Source organism: Micropterus salmoides, unplaced genomic scaffold (genome assembly GCF_014851395.1).
Source record: "Micropterus salmoides isolate LMB-PRFRI ecotype aquatic unplaced genomic scaffold, ASM1485139v1 Ms_hic_scaffold_12, whole genome shotgun sequence".
In the NCBI taxonomy this organism is placed as follows: Eukaryota; Metazoa; Chordata; class Actinopteri; order Centrarchiformes; family Centrarchidae; genus Micropterus; species Micropterus salmoides.
Window position 1 is genome coordinate 31,876,822 of NW_024040263.1, and position 23,352 is coordinate 31,900,173.

The 23,352-nt window shown below is 42.2% G+C and overlaps 1 protein-coding gene across 4 annotated transcripts; it reads right to left on the reverse strand.

Moving 5' to 3' along the window:
* Window positions 1-263: 263 nt before the first annotated feature.
* On the reverse strand, window positions 264-22,567 carry LOC119899822 (zinc finger protein 638-like). 4 transcript variants are annotated; one of them, XM_038714610.1, is made up of 25 exons: window positions 17,196-17,308; window positions 15,031-15,163; window positions 13,203-14,931; window positions 10,873-10,934; window positions 10,410-10,439; window positions 9,843-10,039; window positions 9,192-9,391; window positions 7,701-7,916; window positions 7,071-7,169; window positions 6,834-6,871; window positions 6,670-6,716; window positions 6,441-6,472; window positions 6,107-6,226; window positions 5,555-5,686; window positions 5,327-5,368; window positions 4,796-4,933; window positions 4,439-4,603; window positions 3,687-4,136; window positions 3,101-3,550; window positions 2,764-3,003; window positions 2,422-2,674; window positions 1,998-2,294; window positions 1,565-1,690; window positions 1,053-1,174; window positions 264-557 (listed from the first exon to the last, which is right to left on the reverse strand). In XM_038714610.1, exons 3-25 carry the CDS (start codon window positions 14,559-14,561, stop codon window positions 501-503), a joined length of 4,872 nt encoding a protein of 1,623 aa, XP_038570538.1. In that variant the 5' UTR covers window positions 14,562-14,931; window positions 15,031-15,163; window positions 17,196-17,308; the 3' UTR covers window positions 264-500. The 4 variants fall into 4 exon arrangements, with proteins under 4 accessions (XP_038570538.1, XP_038570537.1, XP_038570536.1 ...); XM_038714609.1 differs by lacking the exon at window positions 15,031-15,163 and having other exon boundaries at window positions 17,196-17,334; XM_038714608.1 differs by having other exon boundaries at window positions 13,203-15,163.
* Between the last annotated feature and the right edge of the window lie 785 nt (window positions 22,568-23,352).

Genomic DNA, 23,352 nt, shown 5'->3' on the forward strand with positions numbered 1-23,352 from the left:
AACATGTTATTCTTGTACAATGAAATACTTATTTATGTGAAAAATCATTTAGACTGTGCTGCCTGTTAGCTCAGTGTGTTATGAGTGACAATGTGCACTTTCTGAGTGAGAATTGTTGCCAGTGTTTGGTCAAAGTGTTTTGGTGGTTTCAGTGACTTTTGGCCAAGATGCATGTTGGTAATGCAGACTGTGTGAAGAGCTGAAATAAAAAACTAAACTGGTTCGAGGTTATACTGAGATAGTGAATAACTGATAACAGACAATTTAACAAAACATTTTATTGATTGTGAACAGTTCCTACTGCCAGCCACCTTCCCCTGTACACAGCTAACACTTGTTTCTCTTAATTGTACATGAAAATTAACACCATATAGTCAAACAGAGCCAGATCATGAGCCTAATCTACACCAATATGAGAATATGGGCCCTGTGTGAAATGAAGAGACAATACAAAAAGGAAGAGAATGACAAATTCAGTCAGGAGTTTCATCGCCATATTTTCAGCTGGAGTCCGGTTTGGCAGTCACAGTGGCCATATCCGTGGTGAGCAAGTATTTCTAGAAGGGAATGAACAAGGAAAGTGGATTAGACCAGAATATTCTGGCCTCTTTGTGACCAAACAAATGTCTGAAGATGTTGATAAGTTTGCCCCGTTTGACTAAAAAAGATTTCAGTCTTCATGATTTTGATTTCACTGACGAATCTTACTTTACATGCCACTAAAGTTCTTGTACGCTTTCAGGCTTTGTTTAGTGTATTTCTGTAGTGTCAAAATCAGCTACACCAGAAAATAAGTAACTGACTGTGAAGGCATCCTCACCGGACCTGGATCTAATTCAGGTACCAGCTAGAATACTGTACCTTCGCCTGATGACCTGATCTATGTATGATCTAAGATCACCAGTGAATACACTTAAAAATGATAATAAACACCAGGCCAAAGATACCTAGTGACCATTTTTATTTGCAGATACAATCAGAACTGATAACGGTCTCCAAAGGGCCTGTTGTTGTTGTCGTCCTTGACCCAGACGGCTGTGCGTGTTGCCTACCTGTAGGTTCTCGTAGTGTTTGAGGGTTTTACAGTGGCTGATCTCTGCCTCTTTGGTTCCACTGAAGAACCTATTACACACCTTACAGAAGAAACCCGTCTTTGGGATCAAGAACTCCATACCTGTGGACGGACACACACACGATCAAATATATATCCTACATGTAAAAAATCTAAACATAAAAGCAAAACGTCAGAGCAGGGGCCTGTACAACGAAGCAGGGTCGCCGAAGGAAACCGACCGTGTGGGCAACACTTACTGAACCATTGTTTTCTTTTTACAAGCCAGGTTATCCTAAAGTTAGGAGAGTTTCCTTAAGATTTTACAAAGTTAGGATGCTTCTGTAATACAATTTTTCCATCTTAAGTTACGGGGGGGGGGTGGGTGTTGACTTAGGAACTGTTAAACTGTAATAGCGTCAGGTCCTTGTTACCAGATAGTTAAGATAGGATCTGCAGGTTTGGAAGTTTCTGTAACACGGTGAATAAATCAAATTAAATCAAGTGTCTTACCAACTGGCTTGCTGGGGTTGTAAGGAGGGAGGGCGCAGCCTGTGCTCATGAGAGTTTCCGTCTTTAATTTCTTCTCCACACTCTCCTCTTCAGTGTTTGTTTGGTCTTCAGATCTCTTGTGTTTTCCTGTGAGAGGCAGACACATCTTTAAAATCTGGAACTGATGTAAAAAGACCTGGTCTTACTCAGCAAGCTTATCCAGACAACTTTCCAATCAATCGTTTGATATCCTGTTAGCAACTACCTACCACAAGGATAAAGGTGCCATCATGCCATTACGCATAATGAATAAGATCTGTAGGGACTTCGGATGGCTGGATCATCCACATTACCCATCCAATTAACGGATCCACATGAAGATGATTCTCTAACCACTAAAGTGCTGCTGCCATCCATGATTCTGATTCAAAACTAAAAATCAAAGAAGCCGTACCCGTCGTCAGAGCAGGAGCTCCCGTCTCCTTGTCCTCTTCATCTTGCTTCTCCTCCCGTTGCTCCGTTTTGTCCGACACAACCACCGCCGTCGCCGCCGCCGCCGTCTCCTCCGCCTTAGCCTCACTGTGATTGAGAGCGTTGTCCTCTTTCTCACCTTCCTCACTCTCTGCAGTCACTACTCCTGTTGCTGGGCTGTTTGAGGAGGAGCCAGCGAGGGTAGCTGGAGCTGCAGGGGTAGACGTGGGAAGTGTTTCAACCTCAGCGGAGGAGTCCAGAGTGGACGTCAGTGTGGTTTCTAGAAAAATAATTATATTATTATTACTGGTATCAAAGCCAGTCGGTGCCATAAAAACACCCAGCCCTACGTAAAGATGGAGTTTCCTTCAGTTCATTATAGAGGTTAAATCAGTGTGAGGCTGTACCTGCGTCAGGTGTGATCTCAGGTTCTTCTGGATGACATACTGGCTCGTGTGTCTGGCTGCGGGAAGAGTCTGACTGTGAAGCCGGCGAGGGGGGGGCCGCGGCGTTGAGGACCGGACCGGGCGTTAAAACTGATGACGCCGACGTGCCTGAAGTCTCAGCTGTCAGCGCAGTCACAGGTTCAGACTCTGGTGGTCGCTCGTCAGACTTCACCGGGGCAGCTGTGGTGTCCGACGCTGATGTTTCTGCGGTAACCTGGAAACAGAAAGAGGACCGTGAAGTCTCACACGGCCGTTTCTCTGGATGGCGATGGGGGGGTCTGTGATATAGAAGCTGAAACGTACCGCTGGCGCGTCTTGTTCGACAGATGCGGGCGCGTCTTGTTCGACAGATGCGGGCGCGTCTTGTTCGACAGATGCGGGCGCGTCTTGTTCGACAGATGCGGGCGCGTCTTCCCCTCCCTCTGTGGTTTCCATGGGAACAGTGGGAGAAGGAGAGCAAGGAAGGTCGGTCACATCTCCCACTTCATCTACCGTCACAAAGTCACTCATGTTGAACGGGAACTCGTCACAGTCCTCCTCCACCTGATAGTATGACAAGATAAAAAAAAACATTGCTGTCATTCCTGCTCGCAGTTCAGAGATTCAGCTCGCCACTTTCTGACCTGACGCGTCTTCTCACCGTTTTGGTCTCAGCTTTGGAGTTGTGACTCTCTTCATCCCTCCAAGAGCTCTGCCTGTATCCCTCGAACCTGCTCGACGATCTAAATCCCGACAATCCTTCACCGTACGCTCTCTTCCTCTCCCTCCTCTCTCTATCCCTCCTCTCCCACTCCCTTCTTTCCTCCTCCCTCTTCTCCCTCCTGGCTCTTTCATCCCTCTCCCTCTTGGCCCTCCTCTCCCTGGACTCCTTCTCCTTTCTTGCCTCGCTCTCTTTCCGCTCCCTCTCCTGCTTCTTCACCTCTTCCTCTGTGTGGTTCTTGGTTGGCTTTTTTGTCTCCTCTGCTACTTTGTCGTCCTGCTCCGCCTCCGTCTGTTTCTGCCCCTGCTCTCCATTAGTGGAAGAAGCTGCGTTGTTGGCGGTTCTTGTTCGGCATTCCACAAGCAGCGCGTTAACCATCTCTTGGGTAACCTGGTAAAACGGGGATCATAAAAGAGATTCACAAATTTAAAACTCTTAATATGCTGGAGGATCCTGACCTTAGCTGCACAGGAGAACGGTCTGGCTCCAGCGACAAAAGCAGACTGACATTTTCTGGATATTTTACCTTAGGGAGCGGCGGCATGGCCGTATCCTGGGAAACTGCTTTGCCATCAGAGCTAGCTGGCTTTGTCTCTTCACCTGCAGATGTGTTATGTCCCGCTTTGGATGCGTCGACACGGTTTGTCTCTTCTGCCATCTCCACGACAGTTTCAGCAGCCAACGTTTCCTTAACGTCCGTTTCCAAGTCTGCTTCTGGTTTGGTGTCCGGTGCAGCCAAAGACTCACAGACAGGATCGGCAAGCTCATCTTTTTGGATCTTGACGTCGTCGCTCCCGTTTTCTCCCGAAGCGTCGTCTTCTCCGACTGTCTTCTCCGTGCTCGTCATCTTCTTGTCCTTCCCATCACAGTCTTTTTCCATCTGCTCCAATGGAGATTCAGAGTCATCTTTACGTGCCGTCTCCTCTTCCTCTGCAGCTGGCTCACTGACACTGCCCTTGCAACCTGCAGGTGTATCCTACGACCAGAGACAAGGAAGTATTCGGCATTCAGGTGTTTGATGTGGAGATACAAATACAACCACTGCCATTGTAAATGTATAGCGCATTCCCAGTCTTCCGACCACTCAAAGCGCTGTTACAATACATTGCATTCACACACATTCATACACTGAACCAAACAGAACTAGCATTCATCCACTAAAGGAAAAGCCATCGGGGGTAATTCTGGGTTCAGCGTCTTGCCCGAGGACACTTCGACATGGAGCCTGCTCTAACTCAAGAGCCACAGCCGCCCCAATCAATTATGAAAGTTACCAACCTCAGATGAATCAAGGTATGCAGTGATGACTTTGGTCTGGGTGTTGGTTTTGGGGTCAGGCTTGCGGGAGAAGAAGAGAGGGTTGTTCTGGATGATGCACGGAAACGTCTGGAAGCGCTTGTAAACAGAAAGGGCCATGGCTGCGGTCGCCATCTCACAAATAACCTGAGCAGGAAGCAACATAACCTCTCGTCAACACCGTGTGAGATTTTGTTGCCTGATAAATGTCGAGGTGAGACGTGACAGATTTAGAGAGAGAGTGTGGCCTTTAAACCCAGGACACAGTGACTGAGGAGACCAATATTGCGAACATAATGGATTAGCATGTTGCAAGAAGAAGAGACAAAGAGCCCTCACGGTATTGTTGAGCACCAGGGTCTTGATGACGGTGCCAAAGCGTCGCACCAGATTCTGGACCTCCGAGGAGCCGGACATCGTGTTGGGAACATTACTGATTACCAACAGGCTGCTCCAGCTTACTGGAACAGGACTCTCCTGCAGGACGCAAAGGAACAATCAGTCACTTATTAGCCAGGGGATAAACCCTCGTGCATCACCAGCTCAGCAATGTAACAGTCCTATACACACACACACTGCTCGTTTTAGTTCGGCACATTCATTACAGCCACTTCAAACCCTGCATGATATGATAATAACCTTGTAAAATACGTGCTTTTACTATGAAGCAGCTGCAGGACAAGCTTTAGGTTTGTTACTGCAATAATAGCTTATTGTAAATCAACCTTTGGATCGTAAAACACACACTGACAGATCAATTACTATTGTCAAGAGCCTTTTGGCTGATTAGCACCTTTACAGCCAAGTTTAGTGATCGGTAAATCAACCAATAAGTAAAACTGGAGAGACTAAACAGGCAGAAATACTCACTAATGGGTCTGCTGATCCCATCAGGAGATTGTAGAGAGCCACCTGTGTAAAGAGGGTTTTCGTTTTAATCATTAGTTATTGCTCAAGGTTCACTGTTTAACACAAACATTGTTCTATACAAATAATGACAGAAATGCCCCACTTGAAATAGAATATCAAAGAACATGATGCTCATAATGATGATCAATATAGTTTAGAGGATATTCGGGTTTGTGATGAGAGCCCTACCGGTGTGCTGAGGCCGATACACTGCTTGAGATGGATCATCTTCAGCTCAGAGTCTTTAATCTTCGCAGGAATAAAGGTGTGGACTTTCACTATCTCTTGAGCAATATCTGTGTCTGGCACTGACACAAGTACCTAACATACAAAAAGAAGGGTTTTTAATATTGCATTGGCGCCGTATAATGTATTTGTTGAGAGACAGACAGACATTAGCTGCCCTGAAACAATCAAAGATAAAAAATATATATATACTTTAGCCTTACTACATAATAACTACGGAGGCTAAAATACATTAGTAATAAACCAAACAGAAAAACTTTATTTAGTTGACTACTTATGGACATAGCATACACAGAGTTTTATGTTTTGCTTGTGTTGTGGGTCTTCATGATCATTTGACTGTCATATTTAACAGCTGGGTTGTAGCCCGAACTGTCAGAGAAAGCCAACTATCTTGCAAAAATGTCAAAAAGGTATTTAAGACTTGCGTCAGCTGCTGTATTACTGCTGTCCAGCTGCGTCCAGGCTTGAGGTGAAACTCTTGTTTATACCAACCTTTCCAATTTGTGGTGCCAGGATGACGTCGGAGGGAGTGCCAAAGGTCTGGACCAGCTTAACGATGTCACTCTCTGACCAGCCGCTCTCAGGAAGTCCTGTGATCAACAGCATGCCCTTCTGTAGAAGACATGGTATTCAGATGCAAAGAAAAAGCCTGAATACTTTATATACACACACACACACACACACTTTATAATATTTTATTACTAGTGAAAGCCCAATTTAAACATTTTCCTCAGCATAAGCTACAATATTTGGTTGAACACACCCACTAGCCTCTTTCACAATGCTGTTATTTATATTTTACAGGGTATGCTTGTGTGTCATGTACCTCATCAGAAGTCTTCTGGTCAGCTTCACCTGCTGCAGCGGCCAGTTGGAGGAGGGGGAGGAGACAGGGGCCAAAGTGCAAACAGAACTACAATTAGTATGTTTTCAACACCACGACCACATCCTGGTAAAAGCATGACATCCCAAACCTGTCTGCCGTTTGTGATAAGTGGTATAAATTAGATATAGTTATTATAAATTGATGTACTGAGGGTTCCTCGTTTTCCTACCAGAGTCTTCCACAGCAGCACCTTTGTCCTGTCCTGGAGCAGGTTTGCTGTGAAGACAGAAATATTAATAGAGTGCAGCCAAAGCAGCTTTTGAAATTGGCTGGTCAGTGTGCAGCATGTTTGAGTAAAAAGGAAAATGCTTGAGATGATGAACTGTGACAGACCTGTTGTTGGCATCAGAGGACTGCCCTGCTTCAGGTTTCTAAAACAAATAAAGTTAAATGAGTTTACTGAACGTGCAAATGAGACTACATGTCCAAAAGAAAACCCAATTCATTTGTGCTTTTTACGCTCATGCAAAATAAACCAAACCTTTGTGAAAGCTTCATGTTTTTTTGTGCATTGATGGGTTTAAAACAGGACATGCCACAAATACCACCTGCATTGTTCCACAACGGTACCTTGGCTACTGAAGCGGTGATTTGCTGGTCTCTGATGGAGAGATTTGCTGAGTTAGCCAGAGCCTGAGCATCTTCAGCCTTCACCATGCATACAGATGCCTGCAACAGGGGAGGGAGACAAAGTGATGATGTGTGATGACAGAAACCACGGTGGCTTTCTGCGACACAGAACCAGGACATTTTCACAGCCTAACATACCAACAGTTCCTGTTGTTTAGGACTCAGCTGTAGCTACATTGCTGTTGGTCACCGTTGTCACTCCTAAGTTTGCTGAAAATTAATATCCTAAAAAAGGATGTTTGATTGAATATTATTGCAACACGTAATTTTCTTTTAGCCTGCAACATTCACCACATGAGCAACTATTAGTTTGATTTGTATTGCTGCTACACTTCAGCATTATAGCCGTGTCGGCCTATCGGCGTTCTGACTTGTCTCAGGTTTGGTCTTTATGTCGGTTTATAGTCATACGGGGTGTTTGGACCCCTTCATACATGCCTGCAGGTTGCATACATTTCTTGTATTCATCTTGCCTCTAAACAGGCAAAATATTTATTGTTTTACCTCCATCATCTGTTTAAAACTGTTCTTTTGAAAACTGTAAAGTTACATTTCATGCTAATAGCATACCTTTTGCCCTTCTCCCTTCTCGCTCTCTTCCTCGGAGCATGGCATGAGGATCACGTTGTTGATCTTGCCAAAGGACCTGACCAGGTCGGTAACTTCCTGCTCTGATGCGTCCTTTGGGATGCCCGTCAGATAAACCAGACGATCTGCGACAGACGAGTCCTGGGAGGCCGGAGTCACTACTTTCTTCTTTTTCTTGGCTGGTGGAGGCTTGACAGACTGCAAACCAATGGCATAGATTTTAGGAGAAATTGAGTTTCAGCTGACCAGGATCCAAGGCAAGATTTTATTGATCAAGTACTAAAACTGTGAATTTTTAGTCACCACAATGACGTCATTAGCCTTGAGAAAATACTGAAGTCAGCAAAGGGTAAAAAAGATAACTTGAAACTGGAATAATTGAATTGAAGTGTCAAGCCAATAGAAGAATAGATAATTAATCATTTCTAGGATAGTGCCTGAAATCAGTCTCTAGAATCATTAAGCTTCACTAACATAAATAAATACTTGAGCTTGTACTGGCAACACCTCTGATGGGGTGAAAGCTAGTATCTACTGTACTCATGTCAAACATTCAGCTGGTTTGGGATTATTATGATAATGTCACATTGTAAAAGAGCTATACTCCGAGGAGAACTCAACAACATTCATATTAGGAGTCGTCCAATAATAGTTTCATGATATGAATCATGTAACTGCCACAAAGCATGTATGAACATACACTCTATGGACAGAAGTCCTGGGAGCAGGAGCAGCTATAACAGCTTCCGCTCTTCTGTGAAGGCTTTCTAAAAAAAGGTTTTTGGAGTTTGTCTGTGGGAATTTTTGCCCATTCATCCAGAAGAGCATTTGTGAGGTCGGACACTGGCTCACGATCTCCATTCTAGTTCATCCCAAAAGGTGTTAGATGTGGTTGAGGTCAGGGCTCTGTGCAGCCAGTCACGTTCTCCCACAGGCAACTGGGAAAACCATTTCTTTATGGAGCTGGCTTTGTGCTGAACAGGAGAGGACCAAACTGTTGGAAAACTGTTGGAAGAACTATTGTCTAAAATTGTATGGTGTAGCATTAGGTCCCCCCCCCCCCCAAAAATAAATAAATAAAAAATAAAAAGACACCACACCATGAAAAAAAAAAAAAACCCACCACATCCTAAAAGTATTGGGACAGGGGTGTCCCAGTACTTTTGTCCACATTGTGTAGCTGATGTTAGACACACCAGCAGGTGTTTGCGATTGTGTTAATTTTTTTGATCTGAATGTTCACCCAACACATATTTTAGGAATAAAAGTGCTGTTTAGACAGATCATAAAACATTTCCTATTACCATACACGCTGAGTAGGCCAGACGGCCTCAGGACAAAGGAAAAAAAAGTTCTGAATTCTCAAACTCCAAAACATCTGTAATCAACAATTTGCTTTAATCTACACATTTAGATGTGAAATTGTGGCCGAGTTAAATACACTGGGCTGTAAACAACTAAAGTGACACCCACTGTGTCGGCGGCCTTGGCACTTGCAGTCTTAGTCATCTTGGTTCCAGGCCGAGTCCCGCTCTTGACAGTTTTGGTGACCTGTAATGGTCTCGGTTTGGAGCCGTGACCTGCCTTGGAGGAGGATGGATGTCGGCTTGTGTCAGTGAAGAATTTGGCTAAATCATCATGCGGACGTTTCACACCGCTGTGAGAGAAACCACCTGAAGACACGGCATAAAATCAGAGGGAAGGGGTCAGGAGAGCAAAAAGAAAACAGTGTGAAGAAATATGCATAAGCACAATAATTCAATTTACAATTCTATGACTAACACTTAAATCCCTGCATTTGAAAAGGTAAAGCCAGTAATGTTTGGTCGTTTAAAGCCCACATGTGTGCGATATCAAAACATGACTGACGCTGCTAATATTATATTTGAGTTTTTCAAATCTGGGATGAAGGCTTATACAGGTTTGTGAAAATATAGAAATAAATGAACTAAATCCACTGAAGAGACCGATCCCAATTTTAGCAAGTCAGCTCAGGACATCCGTTCCATTATTTCTAACTTTGGAGGGGAAATAATTATTTTATATATTCATGGCATTCTTTTAGTAAGTTCTGCATTTCCACACTTTTTACACGCTGTGCCCACTCCCTAGCACGAGGTCTACCTGTGTAGTGTTGGTGGCGAGGCTGATGGTGAGGAGAGTAAGGCCTTCTGTGAGGCCTGTGGAGATGGGGGCCCACCCTGTGTCTGCTGCGAGGAGGACTAGGGGTAAGAGAACAAGAAAGGGATCGAGACACGGAATGGGATGGAGAGTGATCCTTGGGGTCCCACAGAGCCCGGCTGCCATATCGTCCGCTCCGACTGAATCAAAGACATTCATACACAGACATGCATGACATCATAAAAAGTTTTGTAGTAAGTGTTATAGTTTTACTAGAGAAGTGCTACCGTCAAGATATAGTTATTATAAAACTGATACACTGAGCATTTCTTGACAATGATAGATTTAAATCTGGAGTTTCGCAGACCGTTTTCATTGCAGAGTGAGTTAGGAATAACTAACAAAACTGCTCAGTGAGATCAGATTAGCTTAGCTGATTAGCTGTATGTGCACAGTCAACTTATTTGAAATGTGTGGGACCCGCCGACTGACCGGAGCGACTCACGCTGGCTGCTGGTCACAGCTAAAAACACATTATTGGAAACACAAGAACAAAAGAGTCCTGCTGACCTTGGTAGATTTGGTTTCCAGTCAGGGTACCTTCAGAAACAAACACAAACACCCGTGAGCATGTAATTCAACATCTTCTATACTCTTAAACTTGTGTTTTTATAACTGAATTTACCAAATATAACTGTTTCAATACAAGCTGTGTTTTGCAGCTCTGTATTAAGCTCCATGTTTGCTCAGTATATGGTGAAAAGGATGTTTCTCATGTTTCTCTGCGTCTCTTGGATGTGGAAGTAGGCCCCTGCACATTAACCAATAAGCACTTAAGCTAAAAGCATCTCTGGGTTGTATTTCCAAGTGTTTGTTTCATTATCAAAATTTGCTTTATACAACTTAAATTTTGTTTTGTCTCCTAGTCTATTTTTTGACCCAAAGAAAAAAGCAGAATGTTTTTTTTTAAATAACTATGACATAATACTGAAGAAGCAAGGCATCAGCAGCACATTAAAAATGTCCTCCTCACTTGTTGCGCAGGTCTCTGCAGGCAGCAGTGTGGTTGACGGTGTTAACATGGTCAACCCAGTCCTGAAGAAAAACGACAGATGGGGGAGGAAGATGTCACAATCAGACACATGGAAACAATCCTCAACAAAGCTAAAATTCACATTTCACATGTATGAAGATAAATAAAATAAGCAACCTCTAAAACCAGATAACTTTGATCTACAGTGAAAGACTTTGCACTGAGACAAAGTGGATTTTTAACATGATGTGAAAGTCCTGACTCAAAGTAGAGGCCCAGTTCTTTGATCCAATATTCACGTTCAAATTATGTTCCCACCGCTAGCAGAAATACAATACAGTGTCCTTGGTAGTCATGTTTCGTATCCATTCTACTTTCTATTACCTTCAATGTGACTATCAATCATTTAACATACTATACACATCACAAAACCAATATTTTTTTGTGTTATTGTTTCAAATGCAGTTCAGTTAACCTCTTAAGTTATGTTCCATGGCCTGCAGAGGACGACATTTATTACACCAGTATCTGCTCATCCACCAATCTGTTGCCTATCCTAGGCTATATGGAATTCCGCCACCTGAGACATACAATTTTGTTCAAAAAGAAAAGAAAAAAACCTGCGTTCAACAAGTCTACAATAATTCGGACAACCCACAAGGTTTAGAGTAGGAAACCTTTAAAAAAAATAAACTTTACAGAACCTTAAAGTAATTTTAGACAAAACACACTTCACATTATGCTCGATCATGACATGCAATTGACTTATGATTGGAGGTACTATTTATTCATTAGGCTATAGCCCTAATTTTGATAATGACATTTTTGGAAATTTGGGGAGACCTTAACATGGACAAATATGAATCTTTAAATTGAAGAAAATCTAAGATGAAAGGAATGACCGTTAACAAAAAAGTGATTTTGTCAGAAAATCCCAGATCAAAAATTCCACACTCGCTAAAATTATATGGTTACACTAAACTGTAAGTCACTACTGAGTACAGTACAGAGTACCATTTTAAAAACTTAGTTATTCCACCATCTGAGAACATAAGAAACACCACTACACAGCCAGAGAACGGAGCGTTGGATTTTCTCAGAGAACAAAGGGGATAAAAACCGTTTAAGAATATATTTCTGCTGTATTATACTTTGACAATTCCTGTTTACACCACTTTATTTAACTTAACTGTCCAAACGTAATCATTACTGATTATATATGTATAGCCTTTAACAGATAACCTGGATTCTTAAACATTTTGTAATTAAAATGCCATAGAAAACATTGACTCATTGCCAATTTGATGCATTTCATTATTTATTGGGTCAGGTTATAGCCCAATCCAAGAAAGAAAAACAACTGTTTTATTTTATATGGTGGGGCTAATGTTGAACGATCCCTTGCTTTTTAAATTTTTGATGTAATTGGAATTATTAACCTTACACCTACTGATAATGCACGATTAAATATGCAGTGTTTGCGATTATAACTAAAATGATTAGGCCTACATTTCTTGTTCTTTATGGAAGACCGAAATCTTTGTTCCACTAAGAACGCCACACAAGGATGTGATATTAAGTGTATTTCTAGCTGCTGCACCATCTGAGGCCCCATCTACACTAAAACGAATACAATCTCCGTCCACACCAACGTTTTAGCATTAAAACGGCTGAAAACACATCTAGTGGCCGTTCATGTACACTGGGCACACGTGTGCCGGTGTAAACATGAAGAAGATGATGTACTCCAAAGTTACGTAGTTTGGCGAAAGAAGAAATACAGACGAAGAACCGCACCAGATTATATTTTGCATGGACCAATAATGAGCTGGGACTGTTACTGAATGTAACACGAGAGTTAAAAGCGGCGGTGGCGGCAGAAAACAGACTGGGAGTCATCACAAAGTAAATACGACGACATACACGTCGACAGCGTTTTCAAACTTCTCCATTTTCGCAGCAAAAGGTCTCCGTTTTAAAACGAAAACGCGGTAGTGCGGATGGGGCCTGAAGGCACTTCATCACCAACCACAGGTTTCAGCCATGATGGTGGACACATGCGGTTATCACAATATGGGGTACAAATATCTAGCCTGATGCTTTCAAAGGAAAGCAAAGCATGCTAGCACAGTTCTTTATTCAAAACAAGTTTTGCTGGCTACAAGGTAGCTGGATCATTTAGACCAATTGTACTTATTTCAAAAGGGATGTCCTATGAATGACATCAGAATCACTCATCTTGACAACTGCCTGGTGATGAAAGGCTGCAGACTAAAATTCAACATGTGAAGGTATTCCTTTCAGATATACGAGGGCATGGTGGCACTCACCTTTTCCTGATCACACTGTATGTGGCACAGGGAGCAGGTGTGGGGATACACCTTTGGAGACACAGCTGAGAAATCGCTTATCATGGTGGGGGTTGGTAACTTCTTGCTGCTGCTGTGCGGTTTTGAGCCAGACGAAGAGGAGACAGACCGTCTCGAGGAAGCCTCGCTCCTGGTTTCCGATGAGGGCCTAGGTTTGGGTCCGTCGTGCCTGTAGTCTCGGTCTAAATTACGAGATTTGGATGGTGGTGGAAATTCTCTTCCAGGTGATCGGTGGCTCTTGCGATGGTCGGTGCTCGTCCTGCGATAGTCGCGGTCTCCGTGTTTGCTTGATTCGGCGTGTTCCAAACGAACCTGCCGCCTTTCAGCTTTATCAGCTTTTGGAGCCGACGAGGACAGCGGTGAAGACGGATACATTTTAACTGTCCTTTCACTTGAGAGCTGCTCCCTTTTGAAAGTCTCTCTGGTACTACTCTCATCCTTCGCCCGACTGGCATGACCGTAGTCAATGACTTTACCTGCCGTCTGTGTCACGGTAAGAAGGCTGGGAACGGTGGGAGAGCATGAACGCGCCAATGGTGAAGAGCGGGTAGCAGGCAGCGGCCCATCGTGTACGTTGCGTGAGAACGAGGATGAGGAAGCGGAAGACACAGTTTTCTGGTTGCCCGACTTATTGATTTGGATGTCCCGGAGTATGAATGGTAAAGTATCTGGGGTTAGTTGATCATCAGGGTAGTGACTCAGCACCTCCAAGTCCTCATTTGAAAGTCCAAAGCTAGCCAAGATACTTCCTGCACTCTCTGGTGTGTACAAACCCTGACCATCCCCACCACCACCGCCTCCGCCACGGGGGTGCCGGGCTTGGGGCAACGTTGAGGCACTTACAGGGGCAGTCCAGCTGCTTGTTCCAGCGTGGCTGGTCTGGGGCTGCTGTTGAGGCCCCTGGAGCAGTTGGGACTGGTGGCTAGCACTAGGCGGAGGACTTGCAAACAGTTTAGTTGGAGGTTGGTAGCTTGACCAGTCTACTCCTTGCTGGTGGCCAGGCTGATTATCAGATGTGAGAGCTATCGGGTTAGAGCCGTAACTTCCATGTTGACTGATCCCAGAACCTGAGCCTTGGTTCTGGTGTTGGTTTGATCGGCTCATGTGGTCAATGAGGCGATGGTCCATGTCCCTCGCACCACGGATAGCCAGGGCAGACTCTAGTTCATCAGGGAGCTGGGTGGGACGAGGAAACTGGAAACCCATCATATCAGAAGATGAGCGATTCTGATGCTGATTTGGAGGCGGCTGATGGTGAGGAGGTCTGGGCCCATTAGAGAAGGACTGTTGCCCCTGTTGCTGGGAGGGGTGGTGGTACATGACAGCAGAGAGACACGGCTGTGTGTTTCTGCAAGTTTTGCTGTTTGTGTCCACGTTAAACCCAACAGCTGCCACCTGTTGTCTACTGAGAAAACTCAGGAGGGCCAGGTGAGGAGGTAACGCCGCTGCAAACCTGTTTTGACACTGGTAGCCGAGAGTTATGGTCTCTAGAGTAGCAAGCTGCTGGAGAGCAATCTGTGCCTGAGTCTCAATCTGAGCCAATCGGAGAGCGGTCACTGCAGCAGCACCAGCCAATGGTCCGAGTATGAAATGGGTCCCTCTGGTACTGTTGCCGTTAGAGAACGTTGAACTGGGCTCCAAACGAAGGGTAGGAGCAAGGTGCAAATTACTGTCTGTGCGCACAACAAGGCTGTGAGGTGGAGAGCAGAAATATACTATTACAGGTGAACAGGCTTTACTTTTTCATTTCAGACGTTGCTTACGGATCAAGTCATTTTTCTCCACGCACTTTTCTAAAAACAAGTTGGATCAGTCCTCGTGTTGCTCGCCATATCTTCCCTTTAAAATTTGTCAAAAGGGTTAAGAAATGTGGTCAGCCTCGAGATCTCTTTTCTGTAGTCAAGTGCGTCCACCGTGTTTTTCTTTCAGGACGGAAAAGCAAAGCAACATTAACACTGATTCAATAAAAAGTAAGAAAAGCCCAAACAGCAAATATAGAATGAACCTTCTGGGACTCTACAATGACACAAATTCTGGACATAATAGAAAAAGAAAATATCTAATAATGCTAGCCTACAATACATGTTCAACATTACAACATACTGGACACCGTCCAAACATGGCTAAAGCCTCTTTGCCAAAATGTTCACAGCAGAACAAGCACATTTTCCATGTAAATTCCCTCCAGGTAACATTAGATCATTGCAATGTCAAAAATATATAAATTACACTTATAATGTCCTAGAACAGACTGAAAAACAAACAAGTAGACAACTATAGTGCACTTTTCTTTGCTAAAAGCCAGTAAAATACAAATCATAAAATGGAAAGCATTAACTAAAGACGAGAGCAAAATGTATGCCTGTTCAACATAAACACTAAATATGTTTTGCAAGACTTACGGAAGAAAGCAAGTCCAGTGAAGATAGACTGAACACCGAGATTGATTAATCTAACCATTTATATACATATCTACATAGATATGGATAAATAGATTTATTTATACACAGACTATCATCAGACATGATAAAGGTCGGTGTAATCAAAAAAATGATGTAGCTAATTTTTGGAATCAGTATCTACCTTTTCTTATTTTATATATCCTGTAACTGAGCCCATCTTGGGATGAATGGATGGTTGTTTTTTTCCTTCAACAAGTTCCACCACAGTCTTCAAACTGATTTAATTTTAGCAATAGTGTCAAAGTGTCACTCATGTAAAGCAGTGAAGATATTAGTCTACCTCGTCATCTTGTTGTATGGGGCATAAAATCCAGTTGTAAATGCGTGTAGCGCGTCATAAATAGACCCAAACATAGGCCGGTGCACAAAATCAATGTGAAGTTTTCCAGTCTTTGAAGGTTTCCTATTAACAGACCTGACTGAGCAACCTTTGACCAAATATTAAACCACAAAGAAAGATGCTGGTTAAGGATGTTAACTGGCCAAATACTTCAGCGATGTAACATTTAACTGAAGAAAATCTATCATGCAGGTTGACATGTCATTTCCAATACAAATAAACAAAAAGAAAAAGAGGGGGGCAAAAACATGGTCACAAAGAGAATGGTCCCATACAAAAAGCACATCAAGATGATGAAGCAAAAACATTCAATATCTTAGTGCTGACTTCTCAACATGTTGAATCAACGTAACTATACCATCAACCTGCATTTCCTCGACAGAAAGACATGTGCATTAATGGTCTGAACAGGCACACATGTAGATTTAAAGCACCGCAGGGAAACATTTAAAGTTCCAAAATGTGATTTCTAATATGGTGTAAACTCATTTTTACAGTATATAACCACAGAAGCGCATGTAGACTACAATAGTCAACATATCACTGTCAGTAGAGAAAGAGGATCATTTAACTTAATAAAGTTAGTGAACTTAAAAATGACCTACCAACAGACAGCTGTCAGCACTGGGGGGGTTAGAAAGCTGCGAGTATGGCTGATTTCACTCTGTAGTTAGTCGCATTTTAAAAAAAGGTATTCTGGTAAAACTCAGTTATACTACAGTGCTAATATATTCAGATCCAGCTCCGTGAGGTAACTGCGTTTATGGCTGCCAGAGAGCCGCTGCATGGCGCACTCGTCTGCAAAGATCTCAGTGTTTCTGAACCAGGACGATTTGCAACTGTTACATCCCGGCTAAATGCTCACGTGCAGTCTATGTAATCCATACAACACACACACACACACACACGCGCATACACACACACACATGTATATATTATTATATTATATATAACGTTACTCAACAGTCCTTATGATAGAATAGATGCTGCATTTGTTGGGGACCAGGAAATACGCGTCCACCCCACACATACCAGCCATTTTGGGTGATTTCACAGCTAGCTAACGTTAGCTACCCAGAGGAAACCACATCAACTGTTCCGTAACATTTTCAGTGTATTTTACTCCGAGTAAATAAAACACTCGATAAATACCTTCACAATGAGTCGTTGTGGTCTTTGTTGTTACCGGAAAGTCGATTCCTTACAGCCCGTAGTTTTTACTGTCTGCTTGACGGTCGAATCGTTTTTCTTTTTCTTTTTTTTTTGCTTAGGAAGGTTGCTTCAAAGTGAAGCGACCCGGAAGTATTTATGTGGCAGCCAATGACATCATCAGATGCTGAAGGAAGGGCGCTTCAGTGCTTCGTAGGATGCATTGAAGCGCCCTTCTTCTTCTTCTTCTTCTTTAGGGTTTAATGGCGGTTGGCAAACCAGTTTAACGGTGCATTACCGCCACAAGCTGGACTGGAGTGTGGAACGAGAGATTAGGCAGGAAATAAATGAAATAAACAAAACCAAAACCAAAAAAAAAAAAAAAACAACAACAACAAAAAAAAAAACCAAACAAAAATAAACATAAATTAAATTCTTTTTCCTAACTCAGTTTCTTTAAGAAACTTAATTATATGACAATATATCTGGCCTGCTGTTTTCCCCAAGAGACCCGCCAATGAGATATCATGATGTTTTGCCTTCCGTAATGACTGAAAGAGGCGTTCCCTATTGATAGTGTATCTCCTACACTGAAGGAGAACATGTTCAACCGTTTCTAGTTGGTTACAATATATACATTTCCCAGTTGGGTGCTTACCTATTTTATATAATGAAAGGTTGAGACCTGTATGTCCTATTCTCAGACGAGTGATTATATTTTCTTCCCTACGTTTCCAGCCCACCATCCTTCCGGCACCAACCTGTCTCTGTACATTATATAGGTGCCTTCCAGTTTCACTGTTGTCCCAGTGCTCCTGCCAAACTGACTGTGCATAGGTCCTGATAAATGTCTTAGCTTCATCTTTAGTTAAAGGGGTTTTTAGGTCTACATGTTTGATTTTGAGTGTTCCTTTGGCCAGAATATCCACCTGCTCATTTCCCTCCACACCAACATGAGCAGGAACCCAAAGGAAGCATGTGGATCATCCCTTTAGCTCCATCCTGTACAATATAAGGAATATGTCATTGAGGATTTTGGATCTAAATGATGATTTGCCAGATTTAATACTCATTAGAGCAGACAAGCTATCAGATGCAATGACAGTATTATTTGTTTCCCTCTCTTCTATCCACTGCAGGGCCAGTAATATTGCAGTCAACTCTGTGGTATACACTGAGACATGATCTGATATTCTTTTCTTGATATATGACTCACTTGCTGGGAAAAAGACTGCTGCACCTGCACGCCCTGTATCAGGATCTTTGGAGCCATCTGTGAATATAAACATGGAGTCTGAAAAATGTAAATCAAAGTAATTCTGTACTATACTGCATGCTGGAAGTTTCTTTGACATATCCTTCAACTCCTGCTGTATGTTTAGATCTACAATTGGTGTTGGGAATAACCAGGGAGGAATGGAAGACTGTGACACTGTAGGGCTGTAGTCTAATTGTCGTAATCCTATGACTTCTGCCTTTGCATCACCAATCCACCCAAAACTTGTGAAATTTGTCTCATTGTGTTCCCAGCAATCTATTAAGAGACTCTTGGCAGGATGAGAGTCACATTGCCCCTGGAGATTAACCCAGTATGCCAACATTAACTTTACTCGCCTGATTCTTAACGGCATTTCTCCCATTTCCACCTGCATTGCTGACACCGGAGATGTTCTGACTGATCCACTGCAAATTCTCAAGGCCTGAGCTTGTAATACATCCAACTTCTTAAGGTTTGATTCTGCTGCTGACATGTACGCTACACATCCATAGTCAAAAACGGATCTCATGAGTGCCCAGTATATATTTTGTAGAGCTGCTCTGCTTGCTCCCCACTCTTGTCCTGACAGACAACGAAGTATATTGATGACCTTTTTACACTTGTTCTTAACTTTATCTAAATGAGTATTCCAGGTGAGCTTCTCATCAAACCAAACCCCAAGAAATTTAATTGTTTTGACTTGCTTAAGTGGTTGTTCATATAACTTCATGGAAATAGGCGTGACTTTATGCCGCCTTGAGAAACAGATCACCTGTGTTTTTGCAACAGATAACTTGAATCCCCATTTATTTGCCCATTTTTCCACAGCAGCTATTGCAGCTTGCATTTTCTTACTGACGTGCAACACATTGCGGCCTCTTACCCACAGAGCCCCGTCGTCTGCGTACAAAGATTTCCCTACGCTTTGTTCAACCTGAGAGAAGATGTCATTTATCATTATGTTGAATAGCAATGGGCTGCACACACTACCTTGCGGAGTTCCATTTTCCACCTTATATACACTGGAGTATTCTGTGCCAACTCTTACTTGTATTTCCCTGTCAAATAGAAAGTTCATAACCCAATTATATGTTCTACCACCAATACCCAATGACTTCAACTTAATAAGTAACCCTTCTTTCCAGAGCATATCATATGCTTTTTCAACGTCAAAAAATACAGCTATCAGTATTTTTTGTTGGTCTGTGCTTTCCTGATGTCTGATTCTAGGCACAGTACTGAATCCATTGTATTCCGACCTCTACGGAACCCACTCTGGTACGGGTACAGAAGAGCTTTACTCTCTAGGAAGTATGTTAAACGCTCTGTGACCATTCGTTCCATAATTTTGCACAAGTGTGAGGTTAATGCAATAGGTCTATAACTGGAAGGGTCTGACTGATCTTTTCCTGGTTTTGGAATGGGCACTATTATTGCTTGTTTCCAAGCTAAAGGAAGTTGGCCAACATCCCAAACTTTATTAAACAAACCCAACACCGTGTCTAGTGCACTATCTGTCATGTGTGCCAACATTCCATAACATACAGCGTCCTTCCCTGGAGTGGTCTGACGAGCACTCGTAATTGCTCTTCTTAGCTCAAACATATTAAACGGTAGATCTAACGGATCTCCTGACACCTCCCTTTTCTCTGTTATTTTGGGATTCTTCATTAAGATTTCCTCTCTACACTGCCTAGCCTCATCTGTGAGATTACACGAACTATGAACCCTTTCAAATGTTTGTGCAAAAAGTTCCGCCTTTTCTAAGTTATTGACAGCCATTTTGTTCCCAGTGTTCAACACTGGTATCTCATAATTTCTTCTAATCCCCCCATTCTTCTAATCATGCCCCATACATCTGACAGCTGTACTTCCCTTCCAATAGTGCTACAGTACTGCCTCCAAAATGTTCGTTTTTGTGTTCTAATTGTCCTCCTTACTATTGCTTGGGCCCTTTTATACTGGATCAATGCATCCTGAGAATGATGTTTCTTGAGTTCTCTAAATGCTTTATTCCTGGCCTTTATGGCTTTACTACAGTTGTCATTCCACCAGGGTACACTCTTGGTCCGTTTAGTTCCTGTACTCTTAGGGATTGTTTCCTCAGCAGATTGAATAATCTCATTAACTATTGTACTATTGATTATGTTTACATCTGTCTGGTTCTCCTCTTTGAGTTTCTTGAATCTGTTTGTACTGATCTTTTGAAAAACATCCCAGTTAGCATTTCCCAATTTCCATCTGGGAGTTTTCTTTCCCTCATCATAAAAACCTTCAATGCCAACTTTAGTTACCACAGGGTAGTGATCACTTCCTATTGTGGTATGTTTGATCACGCTCCATGTGCTTAAACCTGCTATTTCACTAGACACCAGTGTTAAATCAAGCGCTGCCTCTGTGCACACTATTGTATCGTGTTCCTTCCCCATTATTAATACATACCAAACAGTGATTATCTATAAATTCTTCAACTGCTAAACCATTTAAATCGGTTTTATTGCAACCCCATAGTGAGTTATGTGAATTGAAATCCCCACACCATATCACATTATCTTGCAATAGTCCTCCTACATTCTCTAGTATATCTAGACTTATTTTCCCACAAGGATTATAGTAATTAATTATGCCAATATTACCTCTATTAGTCCATACCTTAACCGCAATTGATTCATGATCTGTGCTTATACGTATAACCTTATAACTCATTCCATTTTGTATGAATGTCACAACGCCTCCACCGTTGCCAGGATTTCTGTCTCTCCTAACAGCAGTATATCCCTTTATAATAAAGTCCAACTGTGGCTTTAACCATGTCTCCTGTATACAAATTATATCAGGTTTCTCTTCCAATTTATCAATATACTTTTTGAACTCTTGGCCATTTGAAATTAAGCTTCTTGCATTCCACTGGAGTATAATTAGCACCATTAAGAGGATCCAACACATGTCTGAGATGACTGATTATCTTCATTAAGAATGTCTTTAACTGTTTCCCAGTGCAGCCCCCTCACATCAAGGTACTTCTCAGCTGATTTGACAATTATTTTGATCCTTTCATTTCGGCTTTTTGTCTGTGCTGAACAGTTGACAATATCTGCCATAAAGAATACAAAGTCATTCTTGTTCACAATCAGAGTTTCCTCCTTCACTTTATCGCACCCTACACATTTCCCTGCATCTTTATTTCTAGTGTCATTTTGCCTCGTCACCTGCGCGTCTCCTGAAACCTTCTTTGCTGCCTCTGCGTAGCTTATTCCCTGAGTAGCCTTGACTCGCTGCACCTCTGCCGCTCTCTTACTAACTTCGCATCCGCGGTAAGCTGAGCTATGTTCTCCTCCACAATTACAACACTTCAGCTTTGTCCCCTCTGCACATTTGCCATACTCGTGGTTTCCACCGCATCTACCACACGTTTGCTTTCCCTTGCACACGGATGCTACGTGTCCGAACCTCTGACATTTAAAACATCTGAGAGGTGGGGGAACATACGGCCTCACATCATAACACATATATCCAATAAAGATCTTTTCCGGGAGTCTTTCCTCATCAAATGTGATCAGTACAGAGAGACTGTCACTTTTAATCCCATTTCTGCTTGCTTTAAGACGTCTGACTTCACTCACTTTGGCATTTGTTACATTTCCTTTAACATCATCTGCTGTTACATTTACTGGAATCCCTGTAATAACTCCCCTGACCAATTTTCTGTCAGTCATCAGAGAACATTGTACTTTCTTGCCATTTATTTTATTCATTCTGACTGCTTTTCCTTGTTGTACTCCATCCTTACATATAATTAGTAATGATCCATTTCGCAATATTTTAGCACTCCTTACCTCCCCGATTTCTTTACTTATGGATTTAGTTAGCTGTATTGGATTCCAATCGCAGAATGAAGCCCCATCTTGCACAAGTTTTACTATTGCCTTGAAATCCTCTCTCCTCCTTTCAGTTACAGTTGCTCTCCCGTCACTATCACTCCCATCCGATCTTAGGCTCTTTTTACGCTTATTTTTCCTACCTGCTATATTCCACTTTTCATAACTCCCGCCACCTTCGACCATCTCTCCTAACTCACTTCCTGAACCGTCACTTCCTTCTGCCATCTCTCGTCCACCAACCACAGCTCAGCTGGTAGATCCAGCCTTTTCTTGAAGCGCCCTTCACGAAGGGGAAAGGAGATAATGCCGTCCCACAATTCATTGCAGCGGCAACACGCAGCAGAGAGAGAGAGAGAGAGAGAGAGAGAAACAAAAACACTTTGCAAACATTTCCCAAATATACCCCGAATTCATATATTCAAATTCACATCAGACACACAGAAACTCCCCTATTTACTGGGAGAAATGCCCAAATGTGAAATAATTGCTGGAAAATATGTCTCCTCACGCCATGAAGTGAGGACAACCAGTGGAACCTCAGACTGATAAATAATTCTACAGAATTATTATTATTTTGATTGTTTCATATTACTGTTTTATGTATTTATTTTATTTTTAATATATATTTTTTAACACACACACGCTTACTGTTTTATTTATTTATTTTAATATTTTTTTAAACACACACAGACACACACACACACACGCTTACTGTTTTATTTATTTATTTTAATATTTTTTAAACACACACAGACACACACACACACATGCTTACTGTTTTATTTATTTATTTAAATATTTTTTTAAACACACACAGACACACACACGCTTACTGTTTTGTGTATTTATTTATTTTTAATATATTTTATTTTTTAACACACACGCTTACTGTTTTATTTATTTATTTATTTTTAACATATTTTTATTTTTTAACACACACACACTTACTGTTTTATTTATTTATTTTATTTTAATTTTTAATATTTCTTCTTTTTTTAACACATACACACATACACTTTAA

Bases quoted from the DNA above. Each gene is read 5' to 3' on its own strand.
- LOC119899822 (XM_038714609.1), bottom strand. From the start codon at position 14,561: ATGTACCACCACCCCTCCCAGCAACAGGGGCAACAGTCCTTCTCTAAT. The intron at 7,917-9,191 runs GTGGGTGTCACT...ATTGGTTTGCAG, and splicing joins GTGCCAAGGCCGCCGACACA to TCTGTCAAGCCTCCACCAGC. The intron at 5,369-5,554 runs GTAGGGCTCTCA...CTCTTTACACAG, and splicing joins GTATCGGCCTCAGCACACCG to GTGGCTCTCTACAATCTCCT.